The 14,201-nt window shown below is 44.6% G+C and overlaps 1 protein-coding gene across 3 annotated transcripts in view; it reads left to right on the forward strand.

The window, feature by feature from the left end:
• Positions 1–10,936, forward strand: part of HDX (highly divergent homeobox) — a 41,242-nt gene extending 30,306 nt beyond the window's left edge. For all 3 annotated transcript variants that reach the window (XM_048318876.1, XM_048318874.1, XM_048318875.1), the window contains 4 exons: positions 326–405; positions 1,970–2,053; positions 4,078–4,200; positions 4,407–10,936. In XM_048318876.1, the coding sequence (XP_048174833.1) occupies positions 326–405; positions 1,970–2,053; positions 4,078–4,200; positions 4,407–4,532 (413 nt within the window). In that variant the 3' untranslated portion in view covers positions 4,533–10,936. The remainder of the gene's footprint in view (positions 1–325; positions 406–1,969; positions 2,054–4,077; positions 4,201–4,406) is intronic.
• Positions 10,937–14,201: the final 3,265 nt, after the last annotated feature.

Below are 14,201 nucleotides of genomic sequence, written 5' to 3' on the forward strand. Positions count from 1 at the left end.
AAACCCAACTTCTGCACACCTCTACTGTGAAACTGTTCATCACCTTTGAATATTCCAGCCTGAGCCTAAAAATGGGAAGGTTTTGGTACAGAGAATAACTGGTAGTTTTGTTGTTGTTCCAGGTTGCAGTTGGTTTGATGTTGGCCTGAAACACTTGTGACAAGATGTCTGTTTAATAAGGCAGATGTTCTGTTTTCTGAGTAGACATTGATACCATGAGTTTGCTCTTGGATTTAGCAGCTGTGACATTTAGTGGTAAACACCATTAATGGTCCTTCAGCATAAAATTGGAATGAAATCTGACAAAACCAATTTATTTCTACAGAAGAGACAAATGAAGCACTTCAAAATGAAGAAATTGGCCACAAAGATGATGACCAGAATCCAGTTTCCACTGATAATGTGGTATGTACACCTTTCCTTTTCCACCAGTTCATTAATAACTCCTTAATTAATGTTGAAGTTGTTGGCCAGCACCTGTGTTTTTCACTAGGTGACAGCTCCAGTTGTGTGTGCTGAAAGCCCTTCCTATTTGAGCATTAAAACTGTACTAAAAATACTAAAACACAGCAGGAAAAAACCCCAACACCTTCAGTAGAAATGGTTTGCAGAGATGGTGTCCAAGAGACTCAGCTCCCCAATGTGCCTGAACCCCAGATTGTGTCATTTGATGTGATAATGGGAACAAAACCAAGGAAGAGTTTCTTCATATTTTCTTCTGAAAACACTGTAACAAAACTTTTTTAAAATGCACTTCAAATTGGACTAAAATACATTGGATTTGCATAAGAGATACAGTTTTCCTATTTGAAATTCTAATCTGTTCTTTCCCTTCCTATCTTAAAAAGTGTGTCTAAGAAAGAGAGGGTGAATGTTTGGTAGTTATTTAGAGATTCTTCCCTCAAGCTGAGTCTAAAACCGAAAATATTTGAGTCCCAGTGTTACTGAAGGTCTCATGGAGCAGGAGAACCTGGGGACATCAAACCTCTGAGCTCTTGTCACTTCAGCTGGGCTGCAGACACTGGAGCACACAAAATGGGCTTTATCCTCCCTGCCTTCAGCACAGGCTTGGGAGCTTGGTGGGTCCTGCCAGGGAGAGCTGAGAATGCCCCTGGAAGGATTTCTCCTCAGTAATTTCAGGGAAATTCCTGGTGTGCAGGGAGGAGGGGCCACGTGCTGCAGGAAAAACCTCTGAATTAACACCTCAGGAATGACCCATGAGCATGGATTGGGCCAGTAGGGCCCTTCCCTGCACTGGGTTAGCACTATCCTAAAAAACAGTAAAATTGCTTTAACTTCTTACAGACAGGCTCAGAAATGTTCACAACTGTCAAAACAATTAAAAACAGTAAAAAAACTTGGGACATATTTCTGAGTTTTAATCAGTGTTAAGCTTGCCCTTAACACTGTGCTTCAGGGATCTTTAAAACCCAGTATAAAAAGCTCCCCAAATTTTTGTGAATTAGGTGAAAATGTCCATATTTATATATTTGGAGGTGTCCTTTGGATCAGCATCCCCTACAGCTTCGGGCATTCCCCTTGCACTGTGGCCAGGGAAGGCCAGAGGAGAACTCCTCGATTTCTGTAGGCAAGGAGTAGGTCAGCACTTGCTGTGATGGCTGCTTTGTCCAGGGGGATAAACTTCCAGACCCTCCTTTGCAGCAGCAGAGCAGAGCAGGGGCTGTGAGGGGGTAAATGGGCCACTTAAAGCCGAAAACCTGGGGCCAGGGAGCTCCTCCTCTGTGAACAGCCCCAGTCTCCATGGCAGCAGCTCCCGCTGGATCTCCTGGCTGAGGTGCATGATTGCCATCTAATGGGGGCTGCTCGGCTCAGAACTCCTCAGGAGCCAGCACTGAGTTCTCTCACCTTCATCCCTCATCCTTCCTGCCCCTTTGGGGTGCGGATCCTCATTCGTTTGTCTCCTCTCTGTGTTGGAGTCCTCGGAATGAATGGTTTGCTTCTGTTTCAGAAAATAGAAATTTTAGATGATGAAGAGAGTGATCTGATCAGCAATTCTGAAGTGGATCAAATGAGTTCTCTTTTGGATTACAAGGTGAGTGATTGGGCTGTGTCAGGGACAGCAGGATAATCCCAGGGAGTTCAGGGGGTGGATCTGTCAGGAGTTCAGCAAAGGCTTGGTGGGATCCTGAGCTCCTCCGCTGTTTTCCTGATGTGCACATCATGCCCTCATTCCACCTTCAGCCACTTTATCCATGTTTCAACCCAAATGGAGGCAGGAAAACCCCATTTCTGCAGACCTGCAACCCCCCCATGTGTCCCAATGAAGGGATTTATGGAGCCGCTCCACCAGAACTGTTCCTTGGAATGCTGTGGCGCTTTCCCTGCAGTGTGGTGCTGCCAGCTCTGGAAGGGACTGAACAGCTGGAATCCTCTGATGGAATGGGGGAATCTGAGGAGAAGTCATTCCCCAGGACGTGCCTGGAAGTGGTGGTTGTGGGAGGGAGGAAAAGCAGTTGGATCCTGACAGCTCCTGTCTGCTGCCAAAGGCTGAGGGTTGTGTGTGCGCTGCTCTCCGAGGAGCTGCCATAGTTCCATGTTTCCTTGAGTTTTTACCTCCATTGCTGATTTTTTCCCTTAGAAACCAGGTCTGTTGCCCTGACAATAATCAGTTACCAAAATAATAAACAGATCATCTCTTCAGAACAAAAATTCCTCCTTCCAGCAGCATTTTCTTGGGAAGGGCAGTGGAGAATGAATCAGGAGAGGGAATGACCTTTTCTTAATGTCACCTGTCAGTGCAGTGAAAGGCTTGTTGTGACAGTGCCCTGCAGAGCCAGGGTTGTTGTTTGACAGCATGGATTAGTCCTTGAGTTTTCTGCCTAAATCTGAATTCTTCCTGGGCTGGGCAAAATCCAGAGCTAAACAGGCAACTGCTAAGTTTCCATCGGGAAGAACTCAGCTGATTTTTTATGAAAGCCTCAAGATCGCAGCCCAAATATTCCTCTCTCATTCCCAGAGCTGTTACCACCTGGGACAGTGTGGTGAGCAGTGCTTTCACTGAAAAAATTTGAATTTTCTGGGAAAAACCCAACCAAAATACAACCATTTTTAAGGGTTTGTTGCAAACCTTTAGAGCATCACGTAGTCTCAGCTTTTCATGTCAACTAAAGCTGAATTCCAGCCAGTCTAGAAAGTGTGAGCGTGAATATCATATTTTTTCATTATTCTCTCATGAGTTGGTGCTATTAAGCAGAGCCCTTCTGTAAAAATGAGCAATGCCTTTGATCTTGTAACCTAAATAAAAAGGTTGGTTTTCGTGATCTTCTCAAAGGTGAACAACCAGAGAAAATTAATTTTAGCTCTGCACTGATCAACAGGTTTAGCACTTGGATCCTCCATACCAATAAGATTGAAGGAGAAGAGATACTTGGAATAAACAGAAGTACTTATCAAATTGGAATTTTTAATTAGGAGGTTTGCAAGTATAGATTGGGAAAATGCCTTTTTAGCCAAAGCATACAAATTATTGATATTTCCTCATTTTGTAATAGATTACATCCAGTTCCAGCCCCATAACCAACTCTGTGGAGGTTGGAACTAAATGATCTTTAAGGTTCCTTCCAAGCCATTCTGTCTGTGATATTCCTGTTTCTCCTGTAACCTGAAGGATCCTGAGGAGCTGGGTGAGCTGACACTTGATCCATGTCAATCCCAGCTGCACTGGAGGATGTTATCTGTTAATTTGTGATAGCTTTGAGGAAGTTTCAAGTCGTTTTCCCTGGTTTCTGTGTCAAGCCTTCTGCTGCAATAATGGAATTTATTTGCTGTCTGTTCTCACAGTGCCCTGATCACTTCTAGGAAGAGATCTGGGCTTTGGTTGTCATTGTCACTAAAACCATTGAGTTTTAAGCCAGGTGTGTTTAGCTGTGGTTATTCCAATGCTTTATTGAGTCCCCATCCCTGGAGGGATTCAACAGACCTGTGGATGTGGCACTTGGGGGCATGGTCAGTGGTGGCCTTGGCAGTGCTGGGGAATGGTTGGACTCAATCTTAGAGGGCTTTTCCAGCCTAAAGGATTTCTGCTATTATTCCCAGAACTCTCTGATTTCCCCACAGAATGAAGAAGTCAGGTTCATTGAGAGTCAGCTGGAGAACCACAAACAGAAATATTTTGAACTGCAGACGTTTACCCGGAGTTTGATACTTGCAATTAAATCAGATGATAAAGAACAGCAGCAGGTAAATCCTGGAGCAGGTTTAGTATAAGAAGGTGTTTGTCCTTTTGTGTTGTGTCCCTCCCTTGGGTTTATTCCAGAGGCTCAGATTATGCTTGAAAAACTCAGTTAGTTTTTTCACTCTTTGTTTAAAGCACATTTGACTGCTGACATAAAACCCACACCTAACAGTGTATGTACTATATATTATATATGTATTTTCCCTTGTAGGCCCTGCTTTCAGACTTACCTCCTGAACTTGAAGAAATGGATTTCAACCACACCTCCCCAGAGCCCGATGATACCTCATTCAGCCTCTCGTCCCTGTCGGAGAAAAATGCCTCAGACAGTTTGTGATTTCTCTTTTTTTGGAAGTGACAGAACAGAAACCCCACGTGAGGTGCAGGGTTCAGGAGAGAGGCTTTTGCTCTGCAGTGTCCTCAGCCCAGGGGAGCCAGCCCGAGGAGGAGGAGCTGGTGCTGAAGGGCGGCTGTGGCTCCTCACGTTCTTGCACTGCCCAGGAATTGGGAATGTTGGGTTTGGAAAATTAAAGAACTGGCTGAGGGAAGGGTTCACTGGGAGCAGCTTGGCCTTGGGTAGGATTAACTTCTGACTCTCCAGAATAACTTTGGCTCTGTAGCAAAGTCTTTTTGAGCAGGGATGCAAGAGTGGAAAACAAATGTCATGTGACACACAGCGAATACTTCAGCGTCACGTGCTCCCCAGGCCTGTTTATTATATTTTTCCCCATTTTTACTCAGGTAGGTGGACTAAAAATTGGGGATCCAGATAGAATAACAGGCTTTCTCTGAGTTGTGCTTGAAAACCTGAAATTAAACTGAAGTGTTTTTCGTTTTCTGACTTGAGATTGTTAAATCTTCCATTTGTCTGACCAAAATAGCTGAAAAAACCTTGAAAGGCTAACTGAAAAAATTGAATTATCGTAAATAAATTATTAATGTGAAGAAGCAGTGATAAGTGTTGGAAGAAATGAGGTGGAAATGAGAACCCTGATAGCTGCAGGATACAACTGCCTAATACAGTAGCAATGGGATTGGATGTTTACACTCTTTAGGGTTTAATGATTGTAGTCACAGTGTTTATTTGTCAAAGCCTGAATGCTAAAGTTCTGCATATTAAGTCTTGGTTATATATTTTTCCACAAACTTTGCTCCATTTTACCAAGCCAGTCAGAATTCCACAGCTGTCATTGCATCCTGAAAGGTTTTCCAGTGTTGGGAAGTGAGTTTTGCAGATCTGGTTTGAAGCCCTGCCTAGTGGATTTTTTGGCAAGTGCCATTTCTGAACGGTGACCTCAATTGCAGGCAGGAGCTGAACTGAATTCCTTCTTTCCCAGAGCTGTTGGCACTGAATCCCTTCACTCCTGTGGTGGAATGGATGTGCAGAGATGTTCAGATGGATTCAGTGGGGTGTGTTTGTGTCCAGGGAATGTCTGGCCACGGCAGCAGTGTCAGGGTTGAGTTGACAGGGAGGTGACCAGTCCAAGGCTGGTCTCAACCTTGGAGCTCTTTTCCTCCAGGATGTTTCTGTGGGATGCTGCAAGTGCTTGCCCATGGCATTGATGCTCCAATTCCAACCTGGATATCCCTCAGTAAGCATTTTTCACACAGATACTTGAGGCTGTAAAAAACCTGATCTTTCCATTTTATGCCAAATAATAATTGACTCTGGGGAATCCTTGTTCATGCAGTGAGTAATCCCCTTAATTTCAGTGGGAGGTCCAAGGTGTCGCTCAGCAAATCCAGAGTGTTGGGGAAATAACACCTTTTTTTTCTTTAATACTGGGATTAACTCAGGTTTTAGGGTTTTCTCAGTCTGATCAGTTCCTCCCTAATCACTTGTACAGCTCTTTTTGTTTAGTATCAGTAGTGGGCTCTGTTCTTCCAGGTTTTTAGTCTCTCCTGTCCTTGGGCATGAGGAGCTTTTAGCAATACTGTTAAACACCAGCTGCAGAAAGAGCAGGAACAGTTTTAAAAGGTGTTCTGAAAAACCAAAAGCCTCACAGTTCTGCCCCTGTACAATTCTGTAAGTTCCCAACAGAGCTACCCTTCCACAGAGAAGCCCCAGAATTCCAGGCTGCTGGGCCTGTGTGTGAGTTGAGGCATTAAAACTCAGAGGTTTGTGAGCAGAGCTCACAGTGCTGTCCTTCACAGGGAGCATAGAGCTGAGCTGGAATTTTGCTCGCTCTGAAAAACTCATTTATAAAGGGTTTTCTATGCCAGGCCAACAATGGTTTCTATTGCTGTTCTCTCTAGACAGGAAATTTGTGCCACTGACAATGAAACCTCTTGTTTTCTGCGAAATTAAAAAAATAATGCTGGGATTTGCCACTATTTGGCCCCTGTTTTCCTGCTTCTTCCACTTAAATTCCCATGACAGAGGGCGGGATACTCTTAACAGAAGTTCTCAATTTCATGGTCAATTAAATCATCCACCTTCCTGCAAGAAAAACTTCATTGATGATTCATATTTTGCTGTCTTGCTGCTATTTCATATCCAAACAAATCGAAGGGATGAATTTTGAATGAACTGTTTGCTAGATACAAGCAATTTTGTCAGTCCCTGTTCTCCAGGAAGCTGGAATCCTCTTGGATGTGCAGCTGAGATGAGCTGCAGTCAACGCCCACCCCATCCCTGGGGGATTTCTGTGGTCCTTTCTCTTGTGGGGAGACAAAACACAGCGAGGCAGCAGCGCTGCCACAGCCTGGGACACGACAACACTACAGAATAGTCAGGAAAAACAAGTGTAAATTCTATCCCTGAATAATGAAATCTGGGGAGGGAGATACTCCACAGCTCCTTGGCTGGGCTTTCTTTCAGTATCAGTGTGTATTTCCAGCAAAAATCTAATGACTGTTACTGTTGGTGCTATTTAAGTAGTGGAGAGCAGTAGGGGTGGCTCTGGTGTGGATTTGGGTTCTGGGTATTTCCCCTGTCTGTAGGAAGGTAACAAACACCTGTTAAGTGCAGTTCATCATTTCATAACCTTCTATAGGAGATGTGCTTTCCAGGGTGACAGAAATCAGCCCCCTTTCTGTTTCAGTGAGTGACTCTAATGTGCATCATCTCTGCAGCAGAAGGGCCACCTGTTGATGGTTTTATCACCTTTCTGTGGCCACGTATCAATGTTTGACCATCCCGCACAGTCTCTCATTGACTTTGTCCATGCATGATGACTTCCCTGGCCTTGGTCATTCCTAAAGCATCCATGGGAACATCAGAGAAGAAACCCAGGTGGGAAAGTAGCTCAGAACAGACACTTCAACCAGAGACAGGATGGGCTCTCCCTGGGGAGCTGGTTTAGATGCTGGAAAGTTTGCTCATGGTTAAAACCCTGTTTCCTGGAGCTCTGCCTCCCTTCCTCTCTCTGCAGGTGATGCTTCAGTCACATCCATAGGTCTGACAGTAACAGGAAATACTCCAATAAAACAATAAATACTCCAGTGGATGAATTTGGGGCAGGTTTAAAGGTACCTGAGCAGATGAACCGGACGAGGTTTCTGGAGTGCCCAGCCCTGGAGGCAGCTCTGCACTTTAATCTCTCCAAGTATTTCTTTTCACTAAGGCAATAAAAAGTGTGAGATGAGGAGTTTGGGGCTTTGCAGCTCTGTGAGTGGGGAAAGGTTCTGTCTTCTCCCTTGGGAGAAGCTGTGTCTGCTGCTGGGCTCATGCAGGTGAAGTGGTGGAACAAACCAGCAGCATCATGGGCATCCTGGCTCGGGAATGGGAATCACTGCTTAACGTGGATCTGCTCTCCCCTTTGGGATGTCTTGCACTGCTGTATTCCTGACACTGACCACAAACTCCTGCACAGCACTGGCCTTCCCCTCGGCATTCCAGACACAGCCACTGCTGGCCTGGGGTCTCAGGGTGCTGCTGGTGTGAGGAGGGGCAGGAATATGCTTTAGGGGAATAGCACAGAGTTCCTTCCTGCCACAGGAACAACTCAGAAGCTTGATGTCCTCCCTCCAGCCCCCTGCCCAGCTGCCCCAGGCCAGCAGGGACCCAGGGGCTGAAGGGCTGGAACCTGGCCAGATCCTGCCTTTTCTGCCCCAAATCCTCCCAGCTCACTTGGGAGGTGCCTGGGCAAAGTTAGGGGTGGTTAGTGAGGAAACTCCACCTGGGTGCCAGAGAACACGAGCTGGGTTGTGGTGGTGGGTTTCTTTAATCAAGAACATTTTGTCACATTTGACCAAATGTGAAATCTGAGAAGGTTGAGGAAAAAAAATAGACAAAGCAGCACCACAAAATGGGTGTTTCCCGTGGCAGAACAGGTGTTTAGTGTGAGTATTTATTGCTCTGAAAAGCAGCAGCTGCTTTGGTCAGAAGGCAACATAAACAGGGCAGGGCCTTGGGCTTGTGGGAGTTCTTTTTCCACAAAGGAGCAAATCCTCTTCACTGAAAGAGATGTTTAAGGATGTTCCTGGAAGGAAAACAGCTCAGGTCAGTGCTTTGGCTCTGGGAACAGTTTCCCATGTTACTGAACTAAGTCAATAACTCTTTTCCAGCTCTGTTTTACATTTTACACAATGCTACCTCTGAAATGTGACACCCCTTAAACCCACACAGAAAATGTGAACTTAGGATTTTTTTTAACCTTTTATAGGCAATAAATTATTCCCAACATGCATCCTTCAGTTTTGTGCATGGTTTTAGCTGAGTGTGAGCCATTCACTTTGTTATTTTAGTGCTGTTTTTCTGTATTTGTGCTCATCGCAATCTGTGGACGAGGAAATAATGGGATATTAGGGAGAAAATCTTAGCATATGTTCATGAGAGAAAATATTTATGTTAAAGCTGAAGGATGGTGGGGTGGCTGTGCTGGTTTTGGTGCAGTTACTGTGAGAAATAGATATTATCCTTAATTCTGGTATTAATGATTGTTGTAGCATTGCTCAGTGCATCAGATGAATTAATCTGAGAGAGCAGTCAGTGATCTCAGCACTGTAAGGAAAAGGATTTTACACTTTCTGAGACATCATAGTTCATAAATACCTCTGCAGATTTTTGTGTCAGTTGTTTCCTTTTTTTGGCATAACTTTATAGAGACCTTGTAGAAAGGATTTTGAAGTGTTCAATGAAAATGGATCAGTAATAAAATGAGGTCAAATGTAGATTTAGACCATGTTTGTATTCAAGTTTCATCTGAAAAGAGTTCCTTGAATTTCCCCCATCACATTTCTCTCCCTGGAATGTAGGGGAAAGAGTGGCAGGATGCACAAGGGGATGGAGGGAATGAGGCCCAAAGAGGCAGAAATGAAGGTTCTGGGTTTTAGTCAAAATTTCAATAAACTAAAACGGTTTTGTGCTGTGGAAAACAAGAGCTTCTGCTTTATCTGCAGATTTTGTGAAATAACAGTTCAAAAAGTCAGTGGCAAATACACTGAATTGTGCTGGGGGGAAATTGTCTTTTCCAGTAGGAATTTTATCATTTCCAGGGTTAATTCTGGAATTACTGAGTGCGTGTGAACATACAGATGCAGATTTACAATGTGCACAGATACACTGAACTTGATCACAGTAGCTCTACAAAGGTATTTTAACTTGAAATGTTAATGGAATTCTTCTAAAATAGATTTCATTTGCTCTTCTTTTCATGTTTTGCTCTATATCAATTATCAATCAATTACAGTTCTGAAAATTACTCAGATCCATCCATACAAATATGGTTTATTGTTTATGTCCTTGCAACTGGTAACTTTTAGGCTTGGAAATTCTTGAAAATGCCCATAATAATGATACTTCTAAGTGATCTTGACAAATAAACTGCTGTATTTATGAAGAGATAATGAATATTCTGCCATGATAATTTCTGCTTTATTTTCACTATAGGAATCAGTTTCATTAAAAAAAAATACTCTGAAAGTTTAAATATTATTGTATAACTTGGATGTTTTCCTTAGCCTACAAAACAGGATAATTGATGATTTTAAATCTTTTATCATTTCCTTATGGGCCAATTCCTTAAGCTTTGTAACCTGAGTGTATTCCTGAGTTTCTCTGTGAAAATCACTATTTATATTGCATTTTTATGATTTGTATCAGTACGTGTAGCAAAGAAACTACTACAAACCTTCAACTGAAGTACCTCCACTATGGTCCAGGACACCTGGTCTGGGCATTTTGAGTGCCAGATGCCCGGAGAACCGGTCCAGACGTTTGTATTGAGTTGGTTTTCTGTGTATATAAAGGGTATTTATAATCTTGTATTAACAGAGTCATCATTGGAAATGCTGATTTCCTGCTTTCGAAGCCTGCTCAGCTATTTTTATATAAAACGTTGGTCTTCGCCTTAATTTTTTTTGGTGAAAAGTTGTGCCATAGATATTTTAACTTATCTACAGATCCTTTACAGAGTTTGCTTTGGCTTCTCTTAATTAATTATTTTTTCCTCAATTTGTCCTAATTTGTTTTCTCCTCCAAATGCATCTCAAAGTTGGTTTGCTTTTTAAATTTTTTTTTTTTTTTTTTTGAAGTTTTGGAAGATCCCTTCATCTGCATGCTTTGGTAGCTCGAGTTTTTCCTCTGTAGTTTGTTTATAGTTTAGAAGAACCTTTTATTGAACCCCCCTGAAGTAATGCTTGTACAAATGTATTTAGGGTGGCCCAGATGGTCAGAGAAAAGGGCTATTTAGCATTGGTAAATTTGTCTACTGACTCAAGGATATTTTTCTACGTCTGTCAAGTTTGGGACTATGGAGAAATGAAATAAAGGTGAACTAACTCCTTTTCCTATATGAACTTCTCTGTTTCTGTGTTTATTATGGCCTTGGAAATGTTCAGTTCCATTCAGAGCAACAAGAACTAAATCCACATCAGGGCTCAGACCTAATTCTTCAGTTCCCACCATATAAATTACTTTATTATTTATGGAGAGGCTTTTCAGAATTAGAATTTTGTACAGAACTTGGAACCCTCTGTCCCAGGAGCAGTGAAATGTTGTCCCTTCCCGAAGGGATTTGTGTCCAATGAAGGTACTGCACACCCAGCGCTGACACAGCTCAGTTCGCATGAAGGGGGTTAAGCTGTGGAGCTTTTTAAAAGCTATTTTTAAGCTAAATGTGAGCTCTTGGTGCTGTTTTCATCCCATCCCTTGGCATTTCCCAAGTTAAAAACCTCCAGAGCTAAATCCCGTGGCCTATGACCTCAGCCCCAATCCACGTGGATGGAAACTGGGAAAAGTTGTTAAAGCTGATGCTTCTTGGCTTTAGGAGCAATTCCGGTGCTGAAAGTACCAGCCCGGCTGTCCTGGGGAGCTCCCAGTGCGGTACCACGGCTGAGGGGCAGGATTGAAATTTAATTCAAACCCAGGAATAGTGAAAAAGAGCCGGAAAGGATCGCACGGAAAAGGACTTTGGTGCGTGGGGGCATCCCGGGCTGGTGTCGGGCGGGGACACGGGGGGAAAGGAAGGTGCAGGCGGATCCCGCAGCTCCGGGCTGCCTTTGGTGGCAGAGGCTGGCAGGGACACGGGGGGAAGGTGCAGGCGGATCCCGCAGCTCCGGGCTGCCTTTGGTGGCAGAGGCTGGCAGGGACACGGGGGGAAGGTGCAGGCGGATCCCGCAGCTCCGGGCTGCCTTTGGTGGCAGAGGCTGGCAGGGACACGGGGGGAAGGTGCAGGCGGATCCCGCAGCTCCGGGCTGCCTTTGGTGGCAGAGGCTGGCAGGGACACGGGGGGAAGGTGCAGGCGGATCCCGCAGCTCCGGGCTGCCTTTGGTGGCAGAGGCTGGCAGGGACACGGGGGGAAGGTGCAGGCGGATCCCGCAGCTCCGGGCTGCCTTTGGTGGCAGAGGCTGGCAGGTGGCGGTGTGGCCGCGTCCTGCGGATCCTGTGGGCACACGCTCACCCGGCTCCTCTCCTGCACTGCAGATTTGCACAATCCTGATTAATTAAACTCTCAACGCTCCGAAGTCACCCAAACTCTGAGCTCAACCCCCGCCCAGCTTTGGAATTACGGCTGCAGAGAGGGAGGGTAAAACCAGAGAGAACATGGATGGAGAGGAGTTATATCTGTCCGACCCTAAAGATTTATTAACAAATGTTCCTGGGACCCTGAGCTCGCATGTTTTGGGAAAAGCCCACCCCGAGCAGGGTGGTGCTGCAGCTCCATTGCCACCTGGTGGCAAAAAACCCCAGGAATTGGGGAAAAATGCCTTGAACTGTCCCCATACTTCATAGTCCAGAATGAGCAACTATTTCTGTCTCAATGAAAAATCAAATACTAAAATAAATCGGGCATTTAGTAAAGAGGAGACTGAGATCAGACTGAAGGTGCAGCCATAAACCAGGAACATATTCCAGTTTAGTTTCCCCGCATGGATTTAGGTTTGGGGGCACCAAAGCTGCTCCGTGGGATGAGGTGATGCATGACCAGCAGGGACAGCTGAGGTCGCCACTCCAGCTCCATGTTCCTGCTGCAGGGAGTGAGGGGAAGGGTCATGGGAGGAGAAAGAAACTGGAAAAAAAGGTGTTTTCTGGTTATTTTTTGCAGTTGTTATTTTAGTGGTGAAATAAAGTAGAGGAAAGGGCAGGAAATGTGAAAATGTTCAGACTTTATCTACTATTTGATCTTGCTTTTTGGTTATTTCTTGCTGGAAATATGGAATAATCTTGGACTGTGTAGAGTTTTTCACTGGAAAAAGCTCATTTGACTTTTTTTGAAAGAAAAATTCCCACCAGCTTCAATCTTCCCTTGGCAGTCTCCTCCTCTTTTCTGTTGAATGTGAAATTTTCAATTAAAGGCCCTTTACTTCTTCCTTCCGAAGATTTTGGGCTTGGCCAAAATTCAGAGGAATTTGAAGCGAATTTGAAGGAGTCACCCAGCAGGTGCCACCCCCTCAAGGATGGACAGAGCAAGAGAGCAGCAACCACACCAGGAGAGCCCATTGTGGGAAGGGTAAATCCTTGGAATGGCACCTGGGAACAGACACCCCATCAGGTCAAAGACCACGGGTTAATTAACCTGGGTTTAATGTTCTATTAATCATTTCCCTCTGTAACAGTTGCAAACCCATTGCAACCAAACCCCCCAGACCTTCATTCCCATACCAGTAATAAATGGCTCACTGTGATCCGAACTATAAACAGATTTCATGAATTCTGCCAGAAATTGAATATTGAATTATTTCTTTATGCCCACATGTCTTTCCTGGTTTGCTTAATTCTGCCAAATATTTAGCTCAGCCTTCTCTTCTCTCAGCAACCCACACTCTCCTGGCTACATCATCCCATTTTTGGACCATTATTTAAAATTTCGGTCTTTTTACAGAGCCTGGCCAAGGAATCAAAACTGATCAGGGAGGAATGAAACAGCTGAACATGTTCAGCTCCTGTGTGGGGATCGGGTCATGGGCTCCTCACGAGACACCTGCACAGCCAAGCAGCGGGGTTTGACCCCAGCCCAGTAATGCTGGCACAGGCTCCGTGGTTTAGCCCTTTTTGGGAAAAATCCTGCTGGAATGTGCCTTTTGTCTAAACACTGAGCTCAGGGCCATGGGAACAAGATGGACACTTTTTTGCGTGTTCTACAATCAACTTCACAAATACATGATTTTCTGAGTTTCCATTCTTTAAAATATTAATTTGTCCAGGTTTTTTTTCATACAAAACCCTGAGTGTGTGGCTGAAAATGCCATTTCTTGCTGCCATTGGGGGCTGTGAGCTGGCTCGCTGCTGCCATGATCTGCGTCCTCAGCAAGAACCAGGACTCACAATTTTCCAAGTGTTGCTGATGGCCTGAATGACAGGCAGAAAATACTGACAAAATAATCCTTGTCCAGCAATTAGCAGTAAAACCCCCGTAATTTGTGCAAACACTCCCAAATAAAGACTCCTATCACCTTTGCAGGTTATTTTCAGTTGCTTTCCCCTGTTTAATTCAGCTGAAGAAGCTAAGATGTTAAACCATTCAGTGCTGTCGCTGCTCCGTGCCCCCGTGTGTCCTGTCCTGGGGGAGCAGGAGCAGCTGGCTCTGCCGGAGCCGTTCCCTGCCGTGCTCCCAGCCCGGGG

Source organism: Corvus hawaiiensis, chromosome 14 (genome assembly GCF_020740725.1).
Source record: "Corvus hawaiiensis isolate bCorHaw1 chromosome 14, bCorHaw1.pri.cur, whole genome shotgun sequence".
Classification (NCBI taxonomy): Eukaryota; Metazoa; Chordata; class Aves; order Passeriformes; family Corvidae; genus Corvus; species Corvus hawaiiensis.